The sequence below is a fragment of the Macrobrachium rosenbergii genome, chromosome 3, assembly GCF_040412425.1.
Source record: "Macrobrachium rosenbergii isolate ZJJX-2024 chromosome 3, ASM4041242v1, whole genome shotgun sequence".
Taxonomy (NCBI): Eukaryota; Metazoa; Arthropoda; class Malacostraca; order Decapoda; family Palaemonidae; genus Macrobrachium; species Macrobrachium rosenbergii.
The window spans coordinates 28,093,698-28,121,197 of record NC_089743.1 but is presented as its reverse complement, the minus strand read 5'-3'; the positions used below and the strand labels follow the sequence as shown (position 1 = coordinate 28,121,197).

General features: G+C 36.1%; 1 protein-coding gene across 9 annotated transcripts in view; it reads left to right on the top strand.

The window, feature by feature from the left end:
* The window catches only part of Lar (tyrosine-protein phosphatase Lar), a 1,190,865-nt gene that overhangs the window by 489,255 nt on the left and 674,110 nt on the right, over nt 1–27,500 (top strand). Inside the window, exon 3 of one of the 9 annotated variants that reach the window (XM_067129368.1) lies at nt 10,337–10,414. The exons of the other annotated variants lie outside the window; for them this stretch is intronic. Coding sequence (XP_066985469.1) covers nt 10,337–10,414 — 78 coding nt within the window. The remainder of the gene's footprint in view (nt 1–10,336; nt 10,415–27,500) is intronic. 9 annotated transcript variants of the gene reach the window in all.

The following is a 27,500-nucleotide window of genomic DNA, read 5'->3' as shown; positions in this document are numbered from 1 at the left end:
AATGAAACATGGGTCTAGATTCTGACAGGTCTCGGCTTTATTGCTGACTAAACTGTCTTCACAGAGGACTGATACAAAGTGTTAGAAATTTATCATTTATATGGTAGCAGGACAGTACATAAGAACATACAAACGATTGGAAAACGAGTATTTTCACCTGACAGGCGTTGTTAGCAGGTCCAAAGTGGCAGGTCGAATTATACCAATCCTGTCGCTAATGAGGGCAGGACCGCCTACAAACACCTATCAGGTGCAAATAATTGCTTTCCAACCGTTTTTATGTTTCTATGCACAGTCCTCTATGCACAGTATAGCATATATATATATATATATATATATATATATATATATATATATATGTGTGTGTGTGTGTGTGTGTGTGTGTTATGAATTTCTGTCACTTTGAATCAGTCCTCTTGAAGATTGCCTAGTTAGCAATAAAGCCGAGAGCGGTCAGGGTCTACAACAACGTTTCATTTCGTCCCTCTTGTGTTTGAGATATAGAATCACGTGTAAGAGTGATGATAAGCTCTGCTGTTATGTGTAATGGGAGTGCATTTTCACTGCGCTTATTGCGTTCATGCCCTCTGTCATATTTGCTCTACTCAAAAATAATTTGTTGAGAGGCGGTATTTCTGTTAAGGATGCTTAACCGAGTTAATGTTACCTTGTGATGGTTGACGCAGCGATGTGTCTGTCGTAAAGGGGAGCCGTGGGGCCGTAAAACATCTTACCACAGGTCGTATGGGGTTGATGTACAGGTCGTAATATGGTCTAGAAGTTACGGCTTCTTTCCCGTGGTGTCGTAGCGATAAATTTTAACAGAGAACTAAATTATTAAAATCTCATATGGGTCTCTGTGTGAGTAGTGTGTAAAGGGTTCCTTTGTCGCAATTCTGCATTTTTCGTTTTCTGACTCGCTTTCTATCATTTTTAATTTCTAGACGATGTTATGCAGAAGGAAGAGAGAGAGAGAGAGAGAGAGAGAGAGAGAGAGAGAGAGAGAGAGAGAGAGAGCGCTGATAATGAGATTCATGATCCATGTTTTCATGCTGTATGTTGTAATTACATGCTCTGTCATGTAATTCTGTTACAAAAGTTTGTGTTAGCTTATTAGGTTCGAATTCTGTCCAGGGCTCTTCCACTTATCAGTATTTCCTTTCAGGAAAATCGAATTCGATATTAAGGGGTTTTTGCCGGGGGTTTTACGCACACACCTAATATTTGTATAACATATATGTGTATATAATACATACATACATACATATATATATATATATTTATATATATAATATATATGTATATATAATATATATATATATATATATATATATATATATATATATATATATATATATATATATATATATATTTATTTGTGTATGTGTGCGTGTGTGTGTGTGTGTGTGCACATTAATTTTAAATTCATCGCAGTATAAACATTCTGTACGTTTACATATTCCCCTTTGCAAGAGTTCATTTTCATTTTGTCTTAAGTACCATTTCATTCGCTGGCTGTTATTGCATCTCTTTCACTCAGGTTTTTCTCTCCCCACTCCACTCTTCCGTTACGAGCTTCATTCCTTTTTCTTTCATATATCTTTTTGTATTTTTTTTTCTTTTTCTCAACTGGCTATAACTTTTCTGCAGTTTTTCATCTATTGGTTTTCTGATGAATGGTTTCTGGCGTGTTGAGGTTCTCGGATTTTTTATATGTAGTTCTTTTCCCCGTTTTTTATGTTGGTATTTTCAGTCATCGGTTTTTATATAATATTTCTATTTTTTATTTGATTCTTAAGTTGAATTTTTTTTACTCAATTTTGAATATAACGTTTCCTTTTTTAATGTACGTTTAATCATATATATATATATATATATATATATATATATATATATATATATATATATATATATATATATATATATATATATATATATATATATATATATATATATATATATATATATATATATATATATATATTTATATATATATATATATATATATATATATATATATATATATACATATATATATATATATATATATATATATATATACTTTCAAATATATATATATATATATATATATATATACTTTTCAAAGAGAGAGAGAGATTGGTATAAGCGCAAGGAATGAAACTTTAAGTGTGTAAATGAAGTCAGTCGGTGGCATCCTTGATGTGTTGATGACTCGCAAGAGTTGATCCTTGGCGATTGTGGTCCCGTGATTGATGAGAGCGAGTTTATCACAATAATGAGAATTTATCACGGTAATGGCGGACCCCCGTCGTTTGATTAATCGTGCGAAGCATACCTGATGACGGTGTGAGAGAGAAAGAGCCTCTCAAACGTTACTCTTTTGACCTTGTAAAGTGCAGACTCCGAAAATTTTTCATTTCTTGACCATGGAGGAGAGTATATAACTATGATTTTGGGTAATGGCGATATTTTTCTATTATCAGCTCTCATCATAAACTGGCTTTACAACAGAAATAAAGGAAAGGGAGAAAGGGTGAGGAAATGAATAAAGTTCGTGAATGTATTATTTGTAAAGCGATATTGTCAGGGTTTTTAATTTTTCTTATTTTTTCCCCGCCCTTAAATACGTTAGCATATTATTTTCAGATTTATTAGCCTAGAAAATAAGAGCAGATTATTTTGTGGAGATTAATCTAAAAGGTTATGAAGAAGAATTTTCTTATCACTCAGGTATTGTGATAGTACTTTCTGTATAATGGTCAGAATAAAATGTTTTAAATTACTGTGAATGTTGTCTGAAACTTGCTGATTTTCATAGGCGAGTGCTCGAATTCTTTTTCTTTTTTCATTTATTTATGGGGTGTCAGTTCAAAATATAATACGTGTATTTTATTCTGGTGTGCTTCGACGCTAAATACTATTAGCATTCACTTGCTTTCATAGGCCATTGACAGTTTTTGTACAAGAATCCCATTTGTAACTCCTGCTTTGAAAAACATAAAATTCTGATTTTTTTTCCCTACGTCTTCATTTAGTAACAGATTCTAATAATAGGAGCAGGGTGCAGAGCCACAAAAATTCTCTAGATAGTACATTATGATATCAGTAATATACTAGAGCATCCTGTGATAGTAATGTGTTCGTTGTGAGACCACCAGGAGATGCCAAACAATGTTCGTACATAACTCCGGAACGTCCTTGAAATAAAAAGTAAATATGTGTAACTAGCTATATAACTTGGTTTAATTATTTATCGCCAGATCATCTAAGATACGTTAGTTTTCCAGGAATCCAGTGATGATAGAGGCTGTATTTCACGACAGGATTATTGGGAGTTTTGAGTTTTTAAGCGTCAGACGACCTTCAGTTTTCTAGCACTTTCTCATTTCCGTACTGAATTACCCACACACAAACTCACACACATATATATATATATATATATATATATATATATATATATATATATATATATATATATATATATATATATATATATTTACATACACATACCCACACACACAGATACTTATATACACGTATGCAGTCTCGTGAGATAAGAACGGCATTCAGGAATGAAGGAGGGAGTACAATGAAAAAAACATTATGGCGTAGCTGTGGGTAAAAAAGATCTTCCGCTGTAGATCACAGGCGGTACACCAAAGTCGAGGTGGAATGTGTTGTTAAGTGATTGTGCACCTTTATGACCTAACCGAGTCCTCCATACCACCCTGGCAACGGCACGTTCATGTAGGCTCTGACTGTTAAGGCAAATCGTTTTTAATGATACCTTTTCCCTTTCTTTTTTTTTTTTTTTTTTTTTTTTGAATTTGTTAATTGCCTTTGCCTAGCAACAAGCTCTCAGTTGGTATCGTAAGATATTGAGAAACTTTCTCGGCAGTTAATAGCCAGGATCGATTCCTTGTTGTATTATGATATGTCTGGTTTGCTGCTTTAAACCCCGGAATAGCTCTTGTGTTTTAGGCTTCCTCAGATGAACAGTTTAGTTGCGAACTTCTTCCAGTTGAGAACAGAGTAAGTAGGTTTTGTTGGATGGATCCTCGTAGGTGGGTAGTGCCTTCAGTGCACCGCTCCTAGCTGCAATCCCTTTCATTCCTATTACTGTACTTCCGATAGTATTCTCTTTCTTCCATCTTACTTTCCACCCTCTCCTAACTATTGGTTCTTAGTGCAACTGCGAGGTTTTTCTCCTGTTACACCTGTCAAACCATTTTACTGGCAATTTCTCTTTCACCGCTGAATGACCTCATAGGTTCCAACGCTTGGCCTTTGGCCTAAATTCTATATTCTAGCCTTTGCTGGATGTATGGATGAATTTTATTCCGCCTTAGGTGTTTTGTCGCCCTACAGGAAGTAATTTTTTTAAATTCCCAGTAGCCAGATACCATGCTGGATCAGGGATACTCATGTACCAGTTGTTTGGGGCAAAAAAAAAAAAAAAAAAGCTGCTGCCATAATTGGCTCTTTGTGCTATCAGGGTCGTCCTCGCCTCAGTTGCATTATACTGTAGTCTATTGTCTTTTCATATGTCTGTTTTTAACTTTGTATTTGTTTATAGTCGAACGTGCATGTATATGTATGCGTATATGTGTGTATATATATATATATATATATATATATATATATATACATACATATATATATATATATATACATACATACATACATATATATATATATATATATACACACACAAACATATGAGGGCTGGGCTACACTTCATTAGCAGGATACCCTAGATCAGTTTCAGGGTGGGGGCGGGTTCTGTCTTTAGGTGAGTTTCACCCCAAAAAATTCTTGCAGAGTATTTACTGGGTTAGTCGACTACAATGGACCGCAACCAAGCTGAAGAAGAGCAGTTTCATCCCACAGGATTTGCTATGAGACACACACACACACAACACATATATATATGTGTGTGTGTGTATATATGTATATGTATATATATATATATATATATATATATATATATATATATATATATATATATATATATATATATATATATATATATAAATATATATAAAGGCAAATGCCAAAGGAAAAATGAAACAATGGAGTGGTTGCTAGGCCTTTCGACACAATGGTCCTTTACTAGCAGACTGATGAAAAATATAAAAATAAGTTTTCAAGAAAGCTCGTATAGTTGACAGATGTCATACAGATATCCCTGAGGGTGGGGATTATAAGGAACAGATGCACCTGGAATCCAACACAGTTGAAGGATTAGTGGACCTACCAAAACAAAGGTAAATCTTTAAGAGGTTTTGCAAAGGGTTAGGCCCTGCTTTTGAGCCACTTGGGCCTAATCCTATGTAAAACCTCTCAAAAACTTACCTTTGTTTTGGTAGGTCCACTAATTCTTCAACTGTGTTGGGTTCCAGGTGCATCTGTTCCTTATAATCCCCACCCTCAGGGATATGTGTATGTCATCTGTCAATTATAGAGGTTTCTTGTAAACTTATTTTTATATTTTTCATCAGCCTGCTAGTAAAGGACCATTGTGTCGAAAGGCCTAGCAACCACTCCATTGTTTCATTTTTTCTTTTCGACATTTGCCTTTATTTACACTTTCGTAACGTCCCATATTTTCGTGAATCAGTTATACATACATACTCACACACACACACATATATATGTGTGTGTACATATATATATATATATATATATATATATATATATATATATATATATATATATATATATATATATATATATATATATATATATATATATATATGATATTTTGTGTTTTTTTACGTGCGTGTGTTTAATTTCACCACTTTCTCTTTACGATCCTTATAGGTTTTCTTCGTCTCTCGTATTTGTAGATATTTGTTTGAACGTGTGCCTTTGGATTGGGAATAAGTATTGTTTTTAGAAAGAACTTCGTTTCTGCAAACTCTGTTGGGTTAGTGTAGGAAAGGGTCGTTATTGTTGACACAGTGTGATACAAAGTCAATAGAGAAAACATTACCAGTCGATAAAACATAAGGAACATAATAACTCCTTGCCGCTTTTATTTGAATAGGGTCGCTCTGAGAAATGTTATTCCATACATAATGATGTTTATATAATCCTGTATGTTTGCTGATTGACTAGAATGTATGTGAATTGTATGTCTGTCTACACGGTTATTTTTTTTTTATTCAAATATTTGCTATCATTCGAAACTTTCATCACTGTTACATTGCTTTAGGATTTATTCCTCTTTCTCTCTCTCTCTCTCTCTCTACTCATCCTTCTCTTGTTTCTTCTTCTTCTTCGTGTTGTTTTTTCCCATGCGTCAATTGTGTGCCGTATCTTTAAGTGGGTTCGATAAATTTTGGCTAGTAGTGACTCGTTCTTATCCTTTGCATTTCTGGTCATGGTAGGAATGAAAGTCACCCCTGGTTGCGCTGTGTTCAGTGATTTCACATTGAAGAGGTTGTTATATAATAATTTCCACTGTAGCAACCTTCTTTTCAATGGTAATACACACAGATTTTACTACGAACAGCAGTGAACACAAATATATAATATATATATATATATATATATATATATATATATATATATATATATATATATATATATATATTTATATATACATACATATATATATGTGTATATATATTTATATACACACAGGTATCATCTGCCACAAGTAAAAATTAAGTCATTTTTGTTTGCCAATGGTTTCTTACTCACAAAGGATGAATTAATAATGATCAGATAAAACAGAATATTAAATACCGAGACAAATTAATTAAGCATTTCCTTAAACGGAAAGTATAGTAAATCGATTCAAAATTATAATGCAAATTACCTAAAAAAAATATATATATATATATATATATATATATATATATATATATATATATATATATATATATATATATTTTTTTTTTTTTTTTTTTTTTTTTTTTTTTTTAAGTAATTTATATTATACTTTTGAATCGTTTTACTGTACTTTCCGTTTAAGGAAATGTTTAATTAATTTTTCTCGGTATTTAATATTCTGTTTTATGTGATCATTATTAATTCATCCTTTTGTGAGTAAGAAACCAATGAGTAGTGATTTCGAATAATTTTACTTATTCCTGAAGTAATAGGGGAAGGTATGTAAGAGAGGATGTTCACATAAATGGTGGGGAATAATTTCTTTTTGTTTTGTTTATGAAAGATTTTCTTTTTGTGGGTCGGGTGTCGAATAATAGAAGCAGTGATGAAGAAATTGGATTAGATTGATTAACCAAACATTGTGGTTTCGAATTTCATATTTGGTTTTGCAAGTGATTGTGCTTGTCAGTATTTGTGTGTTACTTTGATGCCTCCTTTTATGTATGAAAGGTACCGAATAAATCTATAAACTGTACTTTGTGTGCATACATTGATATGCTCACTTATATAACATATATCTGTATAAATAGTAATTATTGTTAATTTAGTTATGATAATATTCATAGATGTAAAATTTTGTACTCTTTAATTGCATGCATTTTGTAGATAAAAAGGTATTTTTATGATTTTGTCACTCACTGCAGTGCAGCAACACCTGACGATTGATAATGGATCCCTCTGAATGCTTTTAATCACTTAATATTTTTCACTAGTCTCTTGTCTGTTTGATAATAATTTTGAATACCTGTGTGGTCTGCACCTGTGGTTTTTTTGTGAGTACTTGTCGCTGAACACATAGACATTCAGCACTGATTTTTTGTTTGTTTGTTTTGACATTGCACTAACAACACTCCATTATGAAGGTTTGCTTTTAAATTACAAACTAACATCTGTCATCTTCTTTTGTTGACACTTGAGAAAGTGATTTTTTATTATTTTTGTCCCAAAATGTTTGGGTCTTGTCATTGGTAAGGTAAGATAGTGCTCGCGTGCACACACACACATACACACACACATGCGCGCCCATGAATACGTACATTTATACTATTATTTAAAGCTTTTATACAATCGAGCTTATAATTCAGTCTTACATACATTACTATCGTTTCCTAGAAAAAATAAAATTCCGTCTATTATAAGTTAGAAAATAGGCAAGGAGAAATGTATCCAAGTACAGGAATCTACGCACTCATGTACACACACACACACACACACACACACACACATTTATTGACAACTTGGAATTCACCAGAGGTGAAAACATTCAAAGTTTAGGACCACACAAGAAGAAATCATTGAAAAGATGTTTGCGTTGGTTCTTAAGATTTCCGTCGCAAACACTCACCATTGACAGGCAAAACTTCAAGACAGACCGGGCAAAATATCTTGACCGGCTCACATGTCTGGACCCACTCCCCAAACGAGAGACGACCCTCCACCCCCTTCCCCCTATCCATTCCAAACGCCACAAGAACAACCGCACCCACTCGGACCTCTTTACACAACAAGGTTTTAAGAAACAAAGACTTCAGAGAGAGAAGGAATCTGAATAGAGAGAGACAAAGAAAAAACAATAACGTCTTCAAAGAGGGCTACCTTTCTTCTCTCGGCACAGACAGCATTATGTAGGTCTGCCTTAGTTTTGAGTATTTCATCCTATCTTATTTACTAAACATCATTATGTATATATATACATATATATAGATACAGGGGAGGCGTTTTATTTCTACGGAGAATGGATAGCTAAACTTGAGAAAGCACCTTAGTCTCTTGTGTTTATGTAGGCAAATTTTCCGTTTTATGTTAGTTTTCCTGGTAATAAAAGAGAGACTTAGCCTGTATTTTCTAATAAAAAGTTGCTGAGAAAAAAATTGGTATTCATGTTTAAACCCCCTTTCTCACACTCTGTTTCCCCCTCACACTATTAGTTCTGTATTTTACACCCTATATAAATCATCATTTGAATTATTGATTGCAGGAGGCTCACCATTTTGAGCATAGGTTTAGGTTCTTCATGAAGAGCTTTTTCGTTCTTTTGTCATATTTGTCAATTATTGTCCGTTTCACATAGATTAAAAGTATTCCGTTCCCTCTCAGAATTCTTTCAAGTTGTCAGTTTTCTTACCTGCTGTGGTAGCTGCCACAAAGTAGAGAAAGCCCATTTGGGAAGAAAAGAAAAGTTCAGAGAAAGATGAATCACGACACAAACTGAAGGAAAATAGTTCACATGTAAGATTTTATTTGTAGATTTTCTCTCTGTGGTAGGGATGGGCGTTGATAACAAGCACAAAAGAACACCATTTATCTTCTGGACATGTGTTCACGCTTTTGTCTGCACAATAGTATAGACATGCACGAAAAACATCTCATATGCATGATTGCAGGCACACTTTTTTTTTTAGTTTATCAGTAAATACGATTCCATAAATATACATTCACGAGATCTTTGTTACTTTGCGCACGCACATAAAAAAAACACGCACGCACTTATGCCTCTTTAAGTGACGTCTTCCAACCACCCTTTTTAATGCTTGTATCCATGAACCTTTTCTTTACCATTGCTGTTTTACACTGCAACTTGCCACCACCAACCACTACCACCATTACCACCGTTAACCACTACCACCATTGCCACCATATAACCACCACCACCAGTGCCACTACTATCTTGAAAAGTGAAGAAGTTTAGTTAAGTACACTTATGTGATCCACCCGCACCCAGATTGAGTGTGGTGTCTGTTTTCATTTTCATTCTTATGTTTGTGCGTGTATGTGTGTCTGGTACTTGGTCTCTTCGTTAACCTCACTGAATTTGTTTCTTTGTTTCATTGCTGAAGAGCTGATTCCTAATATTTCTGCCGTCTACACTATTTGTTCATGACGTTTGCCCGTTTTTGCATTTTTTTTTCTTTTATTCTCCCTGAAAGACTATTTAGGGTTACTTGGATAATATTTATGATAGGATGATTATGTTTTCCCTTCTTAAAATTCCTTTTTATATATATATATATATATATATATATATATATATATATATATATATATATGTATATATATATATATATATATATATATATATATATATATATATATGTTATAAAACATGCAAGTTTGTTATGCCCTCTTTCCCAGTCCTATTTGAATTTTATGTAACCTTGCTTTAAAACTCATAACATAGTTGACTCGTTATATACATAACCTTATCAAAGACTTACGTAAAACTTATACCTTGAAATCTGATACCACTTTTATTTTTATTTATATACATATATATATATGCCGATATGTCTTGTGTACATAACCCTTAAAATGCCCTTATATGAGCCTGAATCTTGCAGTATGATGGAACGTTGTATTTATGAAGAGACCATATACCTTGCGCGCATGCGTACGTGCGCGTGTGTGTGTGCGTGTGCTTGTTGTGGCTGGTGCTAACCCTCTCCTTGACTTGCAGGGGCGCCGTGCCTTGACTCTGAGGAGTTCTACTACCCTCACACAGGGGCGACGCGCCCCCCGTGGTGTGACTTCTTCAGTAAGTCTCTCGTTCCCTGTGCCTCCTGCTGCGGCAGCCCTTCCCTCCCTCCCTCCCTCCCTCTCTCCAACCACCCTCTTTCTCTCTCCCACCACGCCTTTCCTTTCATCTCTTTCCCTTCATATTTATCGAAAATGTTTGTCTTTGGTATTACCATTTTCTGCATCCTTCACTTCCATAGATTTTTTTCTATTTCATATTTTTTTTATTCTCACCCTATTATTGTTTTTTGTGAACATTTTGTTCTTCAAGAACCATCTTCTACCCACCCGCACGAATACCTTTGCCTCTTTTCCCTATACCTGTTTTTTCCTTTATATTTCGGTTCATCCTTTATTGTGTACCTTTCTTCCTCTAATTCAGTTTTACCTCTTCCTCACATTTTTTGTTTTATTCCCATACTTCATTTTCGTCTTCCATTTCATATCCCCTTCCTTCTTTTTTTTTCTCTGTACCCTTTCATTTTCTGTTATTACTGTTTCAGAGTGGGGAGCCTAACCAACTCATTGCTAGTATTTTCACATGAACGTACTTTATATTTATATAGTTACTGAATGCATTGCTGGTCATAATGAGTACAGTGGCAATTAAACTTTATGCATTTGTTGTTCACTTCATTTTTGAAGTACAGTGGGCGTTGCCATTTTATGTTATATAATAATTTTGAGAAATTCATCATAATAATAGCACTTTTACAGCAAGAATTTGTATCACGGACCTGTTGTAAATTTTTTTTAATAATTGAGAATGTTTTTCTCCAATAACACTTCACAGTAGAGCAAGACGAGGCACTCTTGTTACCAATCATTGATGGATAATTGTGACTTTTTCTTGTCTAAAGTGATAAATAGTATCACTCTTTATTGATATCAGCGAATATTGCACCTTATAATTAGTTTCGAAATAGTTCCATATTTTTCTCCCCAAAGTAGTACATGTCGTTTTATAACCGTTCATTTATATAATTCAACATTTGTTCTTTGTTTTGAATTGAGAGTTGCTTTCTAACATGCCGTTGTGGAGTATATTTAGTCACAGTGAAATGAAAATCATTACTTGTATCCATCTCATTAGGTCTCGTATTAAATTTCTATATTGTAATTATTAGGATATAAGTCATCCATTGGCCTTAAGTACTGCTTGGAATGATTATGGACTAAATGCTTTAAAATTATAAATTTATACCTTATTAAATTGAATCTCTATGTAGAATAAGAATTGCTGTAAAAGTAGAATTTTATTTGAACTCTAGTATAAATTGGAAATGCTTACAGACTTGACTATACTTTTAAACTGGGCATGTATATTGTCCATTTTCAACAAATTGTGGATATAATATTATCGAGGGGATTTATATTTATTTATGTGCATATTGTGATTTTAATGACATGTTCAAATATACTGGCTCTTCCTTGATTAGGCTGCTTTTCTTCACCCTCACCCTCCCAGCCCCCCGCCCCCATGCTCGTGCTCGGCATTTTGTTACTTTAGATGTACAGTATTTGAATCTGACTTGATTTTTGTGTTATCCTAGTGTCTAGTTTTTATTATTATTGTTACTCTCACTTTCATTTCTTTCCTCAGGATGAATGAACACTTGTCATGTCGTTAATGTTGATTTTTTCTTTTTTTAGTAAACATTTTGTAGCATTAGTAGTTGTTAGTGTAGAGCTTTTTTCCAATTTATATTTCCACTTCTTCATTTTGATCAATCGCCATGGAGAACTTCTGAACGGATGATGCTGTTTCGATTCCCAATTACATGCAGATTGTTCAAGGTATTTGTAGAGATGCTGTGTTCATGTATGTTTGTTTGTTCCTATGTATGTATGTATATATATATATATATATATATATATATATATATATATATATATATATATATATATACACTGTGAAAAATAGCCTCTAACTGGCATGGCAGAAATTCATATGTTACAAGAAAAGCCTTTAGTAATATACACGAAGACGTGATGGTAGAAGTAGAATTCTTTGCTAGAAGTCCATTTTTTTTCTTGATATAATTTAGTCTTAGCGAGCTCTTCATTGGCTGTTCTGCTGTTGTTGGCTTATGCGTTTGGCTGTAGTGCCTTCCGTGTTGATGGTAGCCATTTCCGTAGTAATGGTGTGCTCAGGTCGAAGGGTCTCCGCAAGTTAGGGGAATATGTACAGTCCTGCCCCCCATATCCTCTACAGTATAGTAATTATGGACCCACATGATCACGTAGTAAATGTAATGAAGTCTAATGATGGGTAATTGTAATAAATACCATTCGAGAAATGATTTTCCGCTTTATTCGGATCCGAGATGCTCATGCCTCTGTTCAGCGTCTCGTTTCTTAATATTCTCCTGTGAGGAGATGCTCTACTTCTCGTCTTCTTTTTTCGTGTAGTAATTGACGATTTGGTGTAATTAGGGATTTTTACTGGGAAATAATGTTAAAGGCGATCAGCGTTGTTGGTGGAGTAAAAACCAGTTATAGAGAAGAATTCTGCGCAATACCATCCTCCACCGTGTAAAGATGGTGTGTTGTGTGTGCGCGCGCACATACATACACACACACACACACACACACACCATCTTCGAACGATATAAGTCTTATGTTAAGTCGTTAATTTTAACGTTATTCTGTTGGTTGTTTAACTGATTGAAAATTTAGGTCTTGGCTTTCAAAAGGCAATTAATGGATATTAATGACACCTTGTTCTAATTTAGAGCATTACTGCCAATATTAGTAGTAAAGTAAAACTCTGATAGAGGGATTGATTGAAATACTGCTGAATCTTAGTAAAAAATATATGTATTTTTTCATACGAAAACTAAAACATTTGAAAGCAATGAAAGTGTCACTGGATTTTCAATAGTTGCCTAATTCAAGCGTTCCTTAAAGCCGTTTACGTTTTCATGCAAATGCAGTCTTTGATAGATTTTAGTTTACCTGTTATTGATGCTTTTGTAATACGCGTATTTACTCCAGAGACAACCCTTGTATTGTTTCTCTTCCACGAAAAATATGTGGTACATGCAGCATACACATTAGTATAAGCCTTGTGAAATCATTCTACGGGATTGATTTCCACATTTCACTTAATAAGCTGCTGGCATTCCACTGCTATAATTGTTACATAGCCTCATACTTCAGTTGAATTTGGTACAAATGTGCAGAGAGAATGTTTTGAGATTTTTTAATTTTAAGGTGAATGATTTATGTAGCTTTTTCTTTCTCGAATTTGATTAGAATCCGTTGTTGCGGATAAATCAGCGATCATTTAAGAAGTGATTTCGTTTAGTCTGTAGTTTGATAGTTGCATAACAAATACCAGTATTTAAGATAAAACACTGAGTTTTAAACATGTAACTCATTCCTGTTGTATTGAATACCAAGGTGTATTTTACTTCCTTCACCAGCTGTTATGTGTGCATTGGTACCATCAGTTACGTGAAAACTGTTGAAGTGTCACGATGCTCTCAAAACGTGATACAAAGAACCTTATATATACCTGAAGTGTCACAGACCATGTTCATATGAAACTGAGTTTATGATAGAAGTACATGCATTTCGAAAAAAATATACCTTATGGCTGCTCTCAGAGTTTCGATTCGCTGTTTGATGTCATGGTTTTCAGTACGCTTATGAGTATTATACAGTAAAATCCAAAATTGTTACTGCTTGATTTTCCTTCTGAATCATGGTTTTTCAAGCCTTTCTTTTAATTAAATTTTATGATTATCTTATTAGGCGAGTTTATTGACACCCAAGGGTATTGTATACACCTTTCGCCAAGTATACTCTAGCCAGCTTGCTTATTTGATAAAATAAAAATGCAAACAAAAGACGACTGCGCCTTGCATCTCGGAACAGGTAGGAGCTCTTAGGTGGATGCAATTTGCAAAATGGGTTATGGTCCTTGATAACTCTTATGTTGCGGTCATGCCGTGAATATTTCACGTGGCAACGCCTCTAGTTTGTAAAAGTCGGACTTTATATTTTCCTTGCAAGAAGAGTTGAACCTTATTTGCTTTGCAAAGAAACGACTTTGCTTTCTTGCGGGAGAGTTGAGCGTTATTTTCACCATAAATGGTCTCGTCTAAAAATTTTCCTTGTCGTCTACAGCATAGAGCATAACTTCATTTTCCCATCAAATTTTATTTTAATTTTCCTAAGAATAGTCCAACTTTAGTTTCAGTGTAGCCAGATGGACGTTTTCCCACCAGAAACGTTAAATTTTGTTTTCCGGGAAAGGGAAATTTAATTTTCCTTATCGGGAGCCTTCTCTCTTTCCTTAAAGTATTAGACTGTTTTCTTTGCAAATAGTTTTCCATGTAGACTTAACTTTCAGACAGAATCTATGAGAATATAAAGTCTGAATAATTTATGAATTTCGTCTGCAAAATGAAAATGTTATTTTCAGGAAATTAAGAGGCTAGTAGAACGCTCTTAGTTTTTTCTTTCTCAATTCTGCTTCTAGATCAGAAAGGGGTCTTGGTGATTTTCTGATTTAAGAGGGAGAGAGTATGACTACATGATTCAGGCGAAGGGACATTATAATTTATATTCTCTCTAATTCAGAAGGTCTAAATAAATAATTATATTTTTCACTTAAGGAAATATTTAAAATTTGACTGGTTTTTAAGTAATACTTCTCGGGTTCTTAGGTCAGATAATATTCAGTCAGAGATCTGGTGGTACTCTACATAAATAAATGCGTTGCTGTATTTTTAAGCAGTATCAGTTATTCCTAAGAGTTTGCGATATTTCTAGTATAAATTGTCACATATAAATCATAGATTTTATTTTGTATATCAGCAATTTTCCTGCTAGCTGTCAAATAAAATGACGATTTGAATACTTTACGTAAGTTTTTTACTCCCGATGAATTGCAGAACGAAATGGTAATTATGCATTTTGCATATACACTGTGACATCCTTTTTGGTTGAAATAAAATGAATATCATCATATTTTATGGTGGGAAAATAACATAGTAAAAACAATTGTCTCTTTTTAAAGGAATTTCAGGAACCCTCATATTTGTGTTGTTTGTTTGCAGATATTTAGAAACTACAATATTTGTTGACAGTATATTTAAAACTTTTTGGAGACAAAGGATTAAATGTGCAATAAATAAAGATTCCAGTGGTAATACGTCTTCATAAACTGTTATATATTTATAAAGATTGAGGGAATATAGGGCCGTGTGTACACGGTCAAGACTTCATTTTAATGAAATGTTTCAGTATTTCCCGTTCTCGGATATTTCGACATGTATCTAAGTATCTCTCTCTCTCTCTCTCTCTCTCTCTCTCTCTCTCTCTCTCTCTCTCTCTCTCTCTCTCTCTCTGTTTTCCCGAGAGATTTGCCACACTTTCATTTGCTGTTGGCCTGGCAGCCGACCTGCTGATCCTAGTAAGCCTAATATTAGACATGTCATACCTAGGGGAAATAGCGAAAGGGCACAGCAAGAATTGAACATTTTGCTCGTTTGTGAATAAAATAAGTTCTGAATACTGCCTTCCCTTTGTGTGATTCATAATGTTAACTATTGCATCTCGAAATGGAAGCAACAGCCGAGCATCCAGCGGAGATGCTGTATCGTTTCCCATAAACTTTTCTTCAAGCTCTCTTCTATACACTACTCATCCCTATGTTAATAAACCTGGTTTTAATGGCTCGATTAGTTTAGAGACAATATCGGAAATTTTTAGCATTTTATTTAATTTTATAAGTTTATTATGAGACTCTGAAATATGAATTCATTATGGATAATGTGATGAGAGGAAAGTTTAAAACTTTACGGACAAGATAAATGTAATTCAGAATACTGTACCATTTTATGTCTGGGAAGTAATAAAGGTGGAAAAGTTATGAAGCCTGTGATTGATAGTATGAAGAATAGATTTTAGTTTTGAACTAATGATTCCTGAAGAATGATGTTTATGCTGGCAACTTCTTCTTGGATCTTTGTCGTTTTAGATAGAACACTTGTCAGATCATATGTATCATAGTCGTTATAAATGTTATGGCGTGAATAGTCCATCTCTAGTTCCTCTGGAAATAAAAGTTCCCTGTCTCCTCTTTCATCCACACTATCGTTATTGCATTTTAATCGTTAAAAATTAATACTCGGGATGAATCCATATCATTTTTGCATCGTGTGGTTTTTTTTAGAATATTTTCAACGTAAAGCGATAACTAAACCTCTATATATTAAAATGCTCTCTATGTTAATGAAATCCATTGCTCTGACAAGTTCCCTTTCTTTTTAATCTCTGTTATTCTTCAGCTTTTAACGTAGAGCTTGAGCTTGACGCCAGATTAGAAAGAAACATTTTTAGTTCTTGCAAGAGGAACCTTGTCGCACAGTCTTCTTTGTACGTGGATGACGTTTTAATATGGTAGATATATATGTGTGTGTGTGTATGTATGTATGTATATATATATATGTATATATATCAAAAGAAAAAATGACACGAAGTCTAAGTTAGGAGTGCATAAATGATGCGAAAGAATGACTTGTCATTGAAAAGAATATATGCCTAATAATTATCCACCATTTGAACTAGAGCATTATTGAAGCAGTTTCAGCGTTTCGATTTTGGCCTGTGTACAGGATACCTTATTATATGGACCGATCCTTCATTATCATACGCATCGTTCGCGTATGAAAAAGGAAGACTATTATGGGTCTTTGTGAATGTTTTCACTTAATTATGTTATTCGTGTTTGTGGTGGGTTGCTTATTATACAGTGACGTTACTAATTCCATTAACTATGCATCCATATGAGTTGTGTTATTGGTGTCGGTGAGGTTTAAAAGCAGCGTAACTTTGCATGGAAAATACGTTAGTAGTAGTACAGAAAGAAAGATGATTTGATTATATTCAGAAAAGTATTAGAAACAAGATGGAGAGAAAGAGAGAAACTCTTTGGAAAATGAATTGTATTGTCGAGCGGAGTAGGAGAATAGGGAAATGAAAAACTATCACGAGCGGTGTGATGTCTTAGAAGCACACAGTTTGAAATGACTCTCGAGTACTAAGTCGTGTTGACAGGAGTGAATTAAAAGTCTAAAAGGATTTAATGAAAGGCTATCCTTTATTTTCAAGGCTGCCTGCTTTTCTTTTGATAGATAATACCCGAGTTTCAGAATAAAAACTGCAATGTGAATCTTTGTTCAGGGAATCACATACAAGCATATGCAGGAAAATACAGTGTATTTAAAATGTCTGTTCTTTCGAGGTTCGTTTTAAGTAGAAATAAAGATTCTAAGAATTCAGGTACTGTGAGGGAATTAAAAGACACGAAATTCTTCCACTCATGTATTCATGTGCGCACACGCGCATTCACACACGCACTATATGTATATATGTATATGTTTATTATATATATATATATATATATATATATATATATATATATATATATATATATATATATATGTATATGCAGAGAGAGAGAGAGAGAGAGAGAGAGAGAGAGAGAGAGAGAGAGAGAGAGAGAGATATATGTATATCTAATGTATATATATATATACTGTATATACAGTATATATAATAATAATAATAATATATATATATATATATATATATATATATATATATATATATATATATATATATATATATATAAACTATACTAATATTAATTAGAAAGGCTATTTCCCATTTCATTGACACATATGTTCTCTTTTAATGTTGGAAAAAAGCAGATTGGAATTAATGCATGAGAAATTCATTTTTAATCTTGAAGATTGAGGATGGGTATTTCGGTGATACATTAGTAAAATTCAAGGAAAGTAAATGGACAGAAAAAACGAACACTTAGATGTAAAATTAATATAGAAAACGTTACGTGGTATAATTTAAAAGGCAGAATGTGGAATGCAGTATCACAAGAACGACGATGGAGTGACGGCCATTTAAATGATTTGTGAGATTAGGAATTGATATTAAGCCAGGGATAGAAGAGGAGAAAAAGCTTTAAATGAATTCGTGCGAGACTTGGGAGCAGCTCCAGAAATCCAAAACGATCCATGGCGCGGAATCATCTTTCGATTGATTGAAGGGGAAATTTGATGTGAAATGCGATTGTAGCAGGATAGAGGGGTCCTTCATCCATGGAAATCTAGGTTCTTACAGGTACTGTTATTGATAAGGGGAGGAGAAAGAGAGAGCCGCTGCGAAGGGCTCGGTCAAATACGAGAGGACATTTGGAAAAGAAGTGGGGGAAGCCGTTGTGAAGGGATTGGTTAAATAGGAAAGGACATTTTAGAGAAGGGGTGGGGAGAACCGTTGTAACAGGACTCGTTTAAGGGTTCGGAAGGATTATCTAGAAAGTATGGGCTGCGTAAGGAAGGATATTACAGAGACACTTTTGGAAGAGCCGTTACAAAGTTGGGAAATTTGCAGATTGTGTGATGGCGAGTGTTGTGATTGATTCTGAATGTTTACCCACAGTTGAAGCGTAAGCCCCATCGTGAATCCAAATGTAAATCCATATTGTGAATGGTAAGGAATTCTGTGTGTTTGTTTGTCTATGCAGTGAATGAGGTACCTTATATGTCTGTATATTCGAGTTTATATACTGAATATAATTATAATGTCCTAAAGAATTTACTGTATACATATACATACCTAATGAGCATGTCGTTTTTTATAGCATAGTATGCACAGTATGCATGTAATAATGCACATTTGCTTGCCTGTACTTATGTCAATTCATGTAATTGAGATCTTTGACATGGAGATTCAGTATGCTAGATTCGACCTTAAGAATAAAGGATTAGGGGATATTTATTTGTCGTCATCTCTTGGAATTATCCTCTATTGGCCTTACTAAATAAGAATATGAAAGGCTAGTGTGGCTCAAATACGTTATACTCTGCGCTTCAATATTTCGTAGGAAATTAAGTGAGCCGTTACCCGAACGAGAATGAGAACTGTTCCGATTTTGATTAATGTCTTGCTGAGGTAATGATGTGTAATTGTTTTACTGTCGCCTTGGTTCGTAATTTCTCTCGTGTCAGGACCGTCAAGACAGTTTTTTAAATCCTCAGTGGGGCTTGGTTAAAAAATATCATCTTTCAAAATTTCGTATAGTAAGCCCCTAATTTTGATCGCATTTTATAAGTGAAGCTCGTTATTCACGAAGAGAGGCATTTAAATATTTATGTGAGTGAGCAAATTTTTCATTGGTTTTATTTTTTACCCTACTTCAGGTGATTTTCAGTCATCCTGTAAGTAAATTTGTAGTTGCGAACGGTGGAAATCGAAGGATTACGAAATAGGTAAACTTGTATGTGGAAATAATTATCCCTGAGGTACTGTAAAATGAAACCCTGAATTGTGGACCCTTGACTTTCATTAAGTATCCTTTTCAAAGGGAGAGTTTAGTCTCCGTTTAATACTAGGTAAAATAGGAGTAAGATGAGCAACATATATCTTTTATGGACGTTAATTAAATTTTCAAGTTTCGAAGGACAAATAATGATTTCCCTCATTACTGTTTTTTAGAGGATGTGTTATTAATTTTTATCAGACGTCGATGTTAATTGAAAAGGAAATAGAGTGCAAAGATGCAAATGATTCTCCTGAAAAATGTCAGTTTTTGCTGTCCATTTTTTTATCATTATTCCCGTTTACCAGTGATTGTAGCAAAATGACTGAAGCACCTTCGAAGCTAAAGATATTTGAAGAGCGCATTTATTATGGGATAGCCCCCTCTCTCTCTCTCTCTCTCTCTCTCTCTTGAAATATATATGTTTTATAATAACAAGAGGGAAGAAATCAGGGTACGTTTTGAGTCCATATCCTTATCTCGTTCGCTGAGTGTAAGCTTAAAATTAAAATTTTTACTACACTATATTTTGCTTGTTGAACAGGAATCGCATACTAAAACAAGAAATTCTTATGTCGTAATTACGCATATAATGATAATTCCCTGCGGAACGAATTAGCAAATTCAGTTTGTTGAATTACGTTTACATTTGTATCATTTATATATACATACATATATATATATATATATATATATATATATATATATATATATATATATATATATATATATATATATATATATATATATATATATATATATATATATATATATATATATATGTGTAGATATATATACACACAATATTTACATGCACACACATACATACATACATGCATACATGTGTATTTACATGTATGTGTGTGTATGTGTATATATACAACGCGTAAATTTGCATGTGTCGTAACTTGAATGAAAAATAAAAAAGTTCTAATTAAAAATAGCGTTGATGTCACAAACTTCGGTATCGCTTTATCTATCGGAGAAGCATCTGAGGCAGTAGTTAAGAGACCCAGGAGGTCTTCGTCATCCAAGTACCCGTTTAAAAAGAATCGTGAAATCATCCTAGTTTTGAAGGAAGGAAAAGGGGCTTTGGAAGTCGACTTATCTTTTGCTGAGGGGATGTGGTGGGGAGGGGTGGGGTTAAGGGGTGGTGGTTGGTCTCTGATGTACACAACCGAAAACTCGTTAAATCGAACCCATGTTGCGGAAAGATGGTCAAAATTCAATTAAGGGAGTCGATGACCAAAAAGAAATTCAATTCGCCTCTTTAACTGACCTCTAGGATTCATCGCTTCAGGGGGGAGGAGAAGGGGGAGGAGGAGGAGGAGAAGAGGAGAGAAAGAGGGACAGAGATGCACTTCTCTTTCAGGTCATTTTGTCATCTTTCAGTTTCGTGCTTTTTGTACTCTCTCGTTTTCGTTTGTCACTTTTCCCTGTTTTGTTTCGAGTTATTCTCGATGGGTATCGTTCCCTTGCGCCCTTCTGCTTTTGTTCGTTACGTTGCTCTAGGTTTCGTTCATTTCCTGTCTCCGGTTTCTTTCGCTCTCTTTACGGACGTCGTCTCGTTATGCTTTGTCGGTCTCGTTCACTTGCTCTCCCATGATATCGCCCTTCTCTGGTAAGGAAGGGATTGGGGATTTTTTAATCGTTGGATCGTTTCTTTGTTTATTACGGGAGCTCTGTTTGGTTTATCCTTTCTTGTTCGGTTTCGTTAATTTGATTCTGTAGGACAAAAACATTTTCGGAATGTTGCTCTATATACATTTGTTCATGTGGCAAGGCAGCTCCATTTCTTGAAATATATATGGTTGGGTTTATTTATATCATTTAAACTATATTCCCTCCCTCACAAACGGCCACTCAGCTCTCTCTCTCTCTCTCTCTTTCGTTTAGTAGGTTTGTGGATTGTGGAACTACCTCCTTTCCCCCCGTCCCCAACCCGAGTTCCTCAGAATTGGGTCTCTTTCATCCGTATATATATCTAACGTTTGGATGATTTTTCATCGAGGCCAGTTCTTATCGCATACCCCAGCTGTATTTCAGCCTTCGCCATATCAAACTGTCTGTCATTTCTTGAAAGGAATGTTGGTAGATAAGCGGGGAAAGGAACGGATGAACCGGTAGATGGCGCCCTAGGAAACACGTGTGGGGTAAACGACATTAATAAGATATACCGGAGATTGGGGAGAAGTTGCTGTTGTTGTTAGGTTAAGGTGGCCTTATGCCATCACAGGCTCTTGGTCTCCTGAGCAGACCTTCATGCAAAGGAAGGGTAATAATACAACTATCGTTTTTTGCCTTTTCGTCAAGTTGTTTTGCACCGTATTTTTAGTTTCCATGTAAGGAGGGTATTGGGGAAGCTTGCCAAGTACATCGTCTTTTGATTGGTTTCACTATGTATGGATATTATGAATAAGAATAATCGTTTTTCCTCCAAATTCTGCTCATTTAAAGGTGAATCTCGTAGATCGTTACATCGTGTGCTGATCATGAAATTAATGAGTGAGGATGGATCGTTCGCAAAATATCCCAGTAAGTTATGATGTTGATCTTTGTCAAAATGAAAGTGTGGTGGAAAGTTTTTTGGTAGTCATGCTGGGATTTTTATCTGGTTCAAATCAGGTTTGGACGGTGATCTAGGTCAAATGAGGTTCTGATGGCGATCCACACCTTGATCTAGGTCCATTGAGGTGGTGATGGCAATCCAGACCTTGAGCTAGGCCCAGTGAGGTGTTGATACTGATCCAGACCTTGATCTAGGTCCAGTGAGGTTGTTATGACGACCCAGACTTTGATGTATGTTCAGCGAGGTTGTGATGGCGATCCAGGCCTTGATCTAGGCCCAGTTAGGTTGTGATGGCGATCTAGGCCTTGATATAGGACCAATGAGGTTGTGATGGTGATCTAGATGCCCAATGAGTTTGTGATGGCGTCCTGAACTTGATCTAAGTCCAGTGAGGTTGTGATGGCGATCCAGGCCTTGATCTAGGCCCAGTGAGGTTGTGATGGCAATCTAGGCCTTGATGTGGGTCCAATGAGTTTGTGATGGCGATCTAGACGCCCAATGAGTTTGTGATGGCGTCCTGAACTTGATCTAGGTCCAGTGAGGTTGTGATGGTAATCCAGACCTTGATCTAGGCCCAGTGAGGTTGTGATGGCAATCTAGACGCCAAGTGAGTTTGTAATGGCGTCCTGAACTTGATCTAGATCCAGTGAGGTGGTGATGGCGATCCAGACCTTGAGCTAGATTCAGTGAGATTGTGATGGCGATCCAGACTTTGATCTAGGTCCAATGAGGTTGTGATGCTGATCCTGACCTTGATCTAGGTCCAGTGAGGTTGTGATGGCGATCCAGACTTTGATATATGTTCAGTGAGATTGTGTTGGTGATCCAGGCCTTGATCTAGGTTCAGTGAGGTTGTGATGGTGATCTTGGCCATGATCTAGGTCCAATGAGGCTGTGATGGCAATCCAAACATTGATCTAGGCTCAATGAGGTTGTGATGGTGATCCAGACCCTGATCTAGGCCCAATGAGGTTGCGATGACGATCCAGAGTGCCAGTGAGGTTGTAATGGTGATCCAAAACTTGATCTAGGACCAATGAGGTTGTGGTGATGATCCAGACCTTGATCTAGGTCCAGTGAGGTTGTGATGGCGATCTAGATGCCCAGTGAGTTTGTGATGGCGTCCTGAACTTGATCTAGGTCCAATGAGGTTGTGATGGCGACCCAAACCTTGATCTAGGCCCAGTGAAGTTATGATGGCGAACTAGACGCCCAATGAGTTTGTGATGGTGTCCTGAACTTGATCTAGGTCCAGTGAGGCTGTGATGGAGATCCAGACTTTGATCTAGACCCAGTGAGGTTGTGGTGGCAATCTAGACGTCCAATGAGTTTGTGATGGAGTCCTGAACTTGATCTAGGTCCAGTGAGGTTGTGATGGCGACCCAAACCTTGATCTAGGCCCAGTGAGGTTGTGATGGCGAACTAGACGCCCAATGAGTTTGTGATGGTGTCCTGAACTTGATCTAGGTCCAGTGAGGTTGTGATGGCGACCCAAACCTTGATCTAGGCCCAGTGAGGTTGTGATGGCGACCCAAACCTTGATCTAGGTCCAGTGAGGTTGTGATGGCGACCCAAACCTTGATCTAGGCCTAGTGAGGTTGTGATGGCGACCCAAACCTTGATCTAGGCCCAGTGAGGTTGTGATGGCGAACTAGATGCCCAATGAGTTTGTGATGGAGTCCTGAACTTGATCTAGGTCCATTGAGGTTGTGATGACGACCCAAACCTTGATCTAGACCCAGTGAGGTTGTGATGGCGAACTAGACACCCAATGAGTTTGTGATGGTGTTCTGATCTTGATCTAGGTCCATTGAGGCTGTGATGGCTGTTCAGACCTTGATCTAGGCCCAGTGAGGCTGTGATGGCGATCGAGACGCCCAATGAGTTTGTGGTGGCGTCCTGACCTTGATCTAGGTCCAGTGATGTTGTGATGGCGATCCAGACCTTGAACTAGGTTCAGTGAGGTTGTGATGGTGATCCAGACTTTGATCTAGGTCCAGTGAGGTTGTGATGCTGATCCTGACCTTGATCTAGGTCCAGTGAGGTTGTGATGGCAATCCAGACTTTGATATATGTTCAGTGAGGTTGTGATGGTGATCCAGGTCTTGATCTAGGTTCATTGAGGTTGTGATGGTGATCTAGGCCATGATCTAGGTCCAGTGAGGCTGTGATGGCAATCCAGACCTTGATCTAGGCTCAATGAGGTTGTGATGGTGATCCAGACCTTTATCTAGGCCCAGTGAGGTTGTGGTGGCAATCCAGATGGCCAGTGAGGTTGTGATGGTGATCCAGGAATTGATCTACGTCCAGTGAAGTTGTGATGATGACCCAGACCTTGATCTAGGTCCAATGAGGTGGTGATGGTGATCCAGACCTTGATCTAGGCCCAGTGAGGTTGTGATGGCAATCCAGATGGCAGTCCTGAATTTGATCTAGTTCCAATGAGGTTGTGATGCCGATCCAACCCTTGATCTAGGTCTAATGAGGTTGTGATGACAATCCAGATCGTGAAATATGTCCATTGAGGCTGTGATGGCGATCCAGGCTTTGATCTAGGTCCGTTGAAGTTGTGGTGGCGATCCAGGCCTTGTTCTAGGTCCACTCAGGCTGTGATGGTGATCCAGGCCTTGACCCAGGTCCAGTGAGGTTGTGATTGCGATCCATACGGGATTTAGATTTGATATTTATTCTAATTAAAGTCTGATTTTGATATTAATTCTAATCAGAATTCTACTCAGACAGTGCCGTCGACCAAGATTAATGACAAGGCACTTACAGTAGTGTTTGTTGTGTCTTTTCGTTACACGAAAGGACGGACTGACACAGAACTGATATAGTTTGCAAAGGTTTGAAATTGTTGTTGAGAACAATAACGAGAATTTATTTCGCTAAGGAAGAGCAGTGTTGAATTTGCTGTGAATGTTTAGTTTCATATGATAATGTTTATGCTTTATCAGTGCCTTATAGATTTTGAGGGATGAAAATTGTGTCGATATTGTAAGTTTCGTTTTTTTTTTTAGGTTCTTTCGGTTATGCTTTCCATTATTTCGTATGCAATATTTATTTTAGATGATCTCCCAGCATTCGCACATGACATAATTTTAGATAAAGAATAGGATTTGATGACTTGTGGTAGCACTGTTTTAATTATAGTTTTTTTATTCTAGTCTGATAAAATAAGATAAAATCTTATTTTATTAAATAAAGAAATTATTTTGAAACTGGTACACAATGCTTATCTTTTACCAGCTGAGTTGTGAAGCAGATGTGTGTTTTATGAAGAATAACATGTAAAGAAACTAGGGATGTAATAAATAACGTCTACGATAACATTCATGGATTGTCCTCCATCTATCTGCTGACCGTCTTCTCAAAATGGTTATATTCTCTTACGTCGGAGTGGGTGTGCGCATCAAATAGTTTGCATACTTCAAGATTTGGGGGAAAAATTTCTTCGGAGATCCTTAGCGTATATTTATAACGATGCTGCGATAAATTGATGTTAAGGGACATTCTGCATGAGTAGATAACGGTGGAGCGACCCTCTTGAACTGGAAGTAATCTGCAAGATGGAATATAGGTTTAGAGCAAAAAAGATAGGAAGGGGAGAACGCCCTGATAACGAGGAAGATGAGAACGGGGGTAGGGGGAGATGGTGGGTTGTTAAGGTGTCAGAAGGGGTAGGGGGGTTTAGGCTTCGTTGTTAAGGGAGGGAAAGAGAAGGGGGGTTGGTAAGAAAGGATGTTGAGGTGGTGCAGAAGTCATGGTCGAGTAGAAGCTGATGCTGAAGATGATGTGTGGAAGATGCCGTTGAATAGGACGCTCTTTAAAAATAGGAGTGGGGAAAAAAGGATGCGAGTGGAGGATGCTGATGGGATGCAGGTGAATAATAGATAGAATTGGTTTGAACCTTTTGGAGTTAAAGAAGAGGAATTGCTTGAAAGGTGGAAATGAGAATCGTAGGATTTTGTGTAAAATGTAGTTGAACAGGTGATACGTAGGACGGAGCAGTTTATTTCCTTTTTTATATGTTGATGGTAATGCACCTGATTCTAAATAAGAAGAGAGAGAGAGAGCGAGCTGAATGTGGCATGTAAATAGGGAGTGATAATGATGATGCTCTATGGCAATAAAAGGAACACACTTCCCATAAAACGAATAAAGAACAAATACACAAGAGAAAGTCCGATGCCGCAGTGAGGACAAAGGAATCAACTGGACTTCCAGGTACATTGAAATGTAATTATGTAGCTTCTGTTTGGGATGAAACTGAGCGAGGCAAAAAGGGACGTGACCTAGTTTTAACGAGATAAAATAATGCAGAGAAGGAATATAGTCCAGAAAATGGAAAACAAGGCGAAAAATTCTTCAGGGGAGAAAAAGCAAAGTAAATTTGAGTGGCAGAAAATAATAACTGCAACTCCTTTTAGTATGTTTGACCCGCTTCTACAGATGAATCCTATTGCTTTCCTGCCATCTCTCTTCTCTCTCGTATATCTGCACGCACAGTTTTAAATTAGTCAGTATGTTATTCAGCATTTAGCCTTGTACGTAATTTTCGCACTTCATGATGCTTCATCATGAAACATAGCGAGATGTAATACATTTCTGTGTATTGTATGTATATTTTTCCCGCAAATAACTTGCTACAATCGAATTGTGAAACGAGTAAAAAAATGAAAAATGTTTTAAATGACATCTGGCTCGAGTCTGGTTTATGTTAACAAAGAGGGACTCGTTAGTCTATTGAACAGGCATCGCGAAGCGGAGTAGGAGGGGGAAGGGGAGGGGGAGAAGGGGCATGGAAGCATCCTTCCAGCATATCCCTCCTGGACCCCTTCCACCCCAGCCTCCGTCTGCTCTATTGCACGAGAAATTGTTTACGACGTTATTTCCCTTTTTACTCGAAAAAAGGTAAAAAGTGAGATTTGTGTCGAGTATAAATCCAACGGAGTTTCCAATTTTTCGTAATCATTACGAGTGTTTTAAGAAATGAATGACTCACAAGCGGATATTGCTCCAGCCTGATTCCAGTAATTGATGATGGGCAACGCATGTACAATTCATTTAGATTTTTCTCTCTCTCTCTCTCTCTCTCTCTCTCTCTCTCTCTCTCTCTCTCTCTCTCTCTTTGTACTCTTACGTTTCGGTTTTGGTATTTCTGTATTTTTCCTCCCGTTT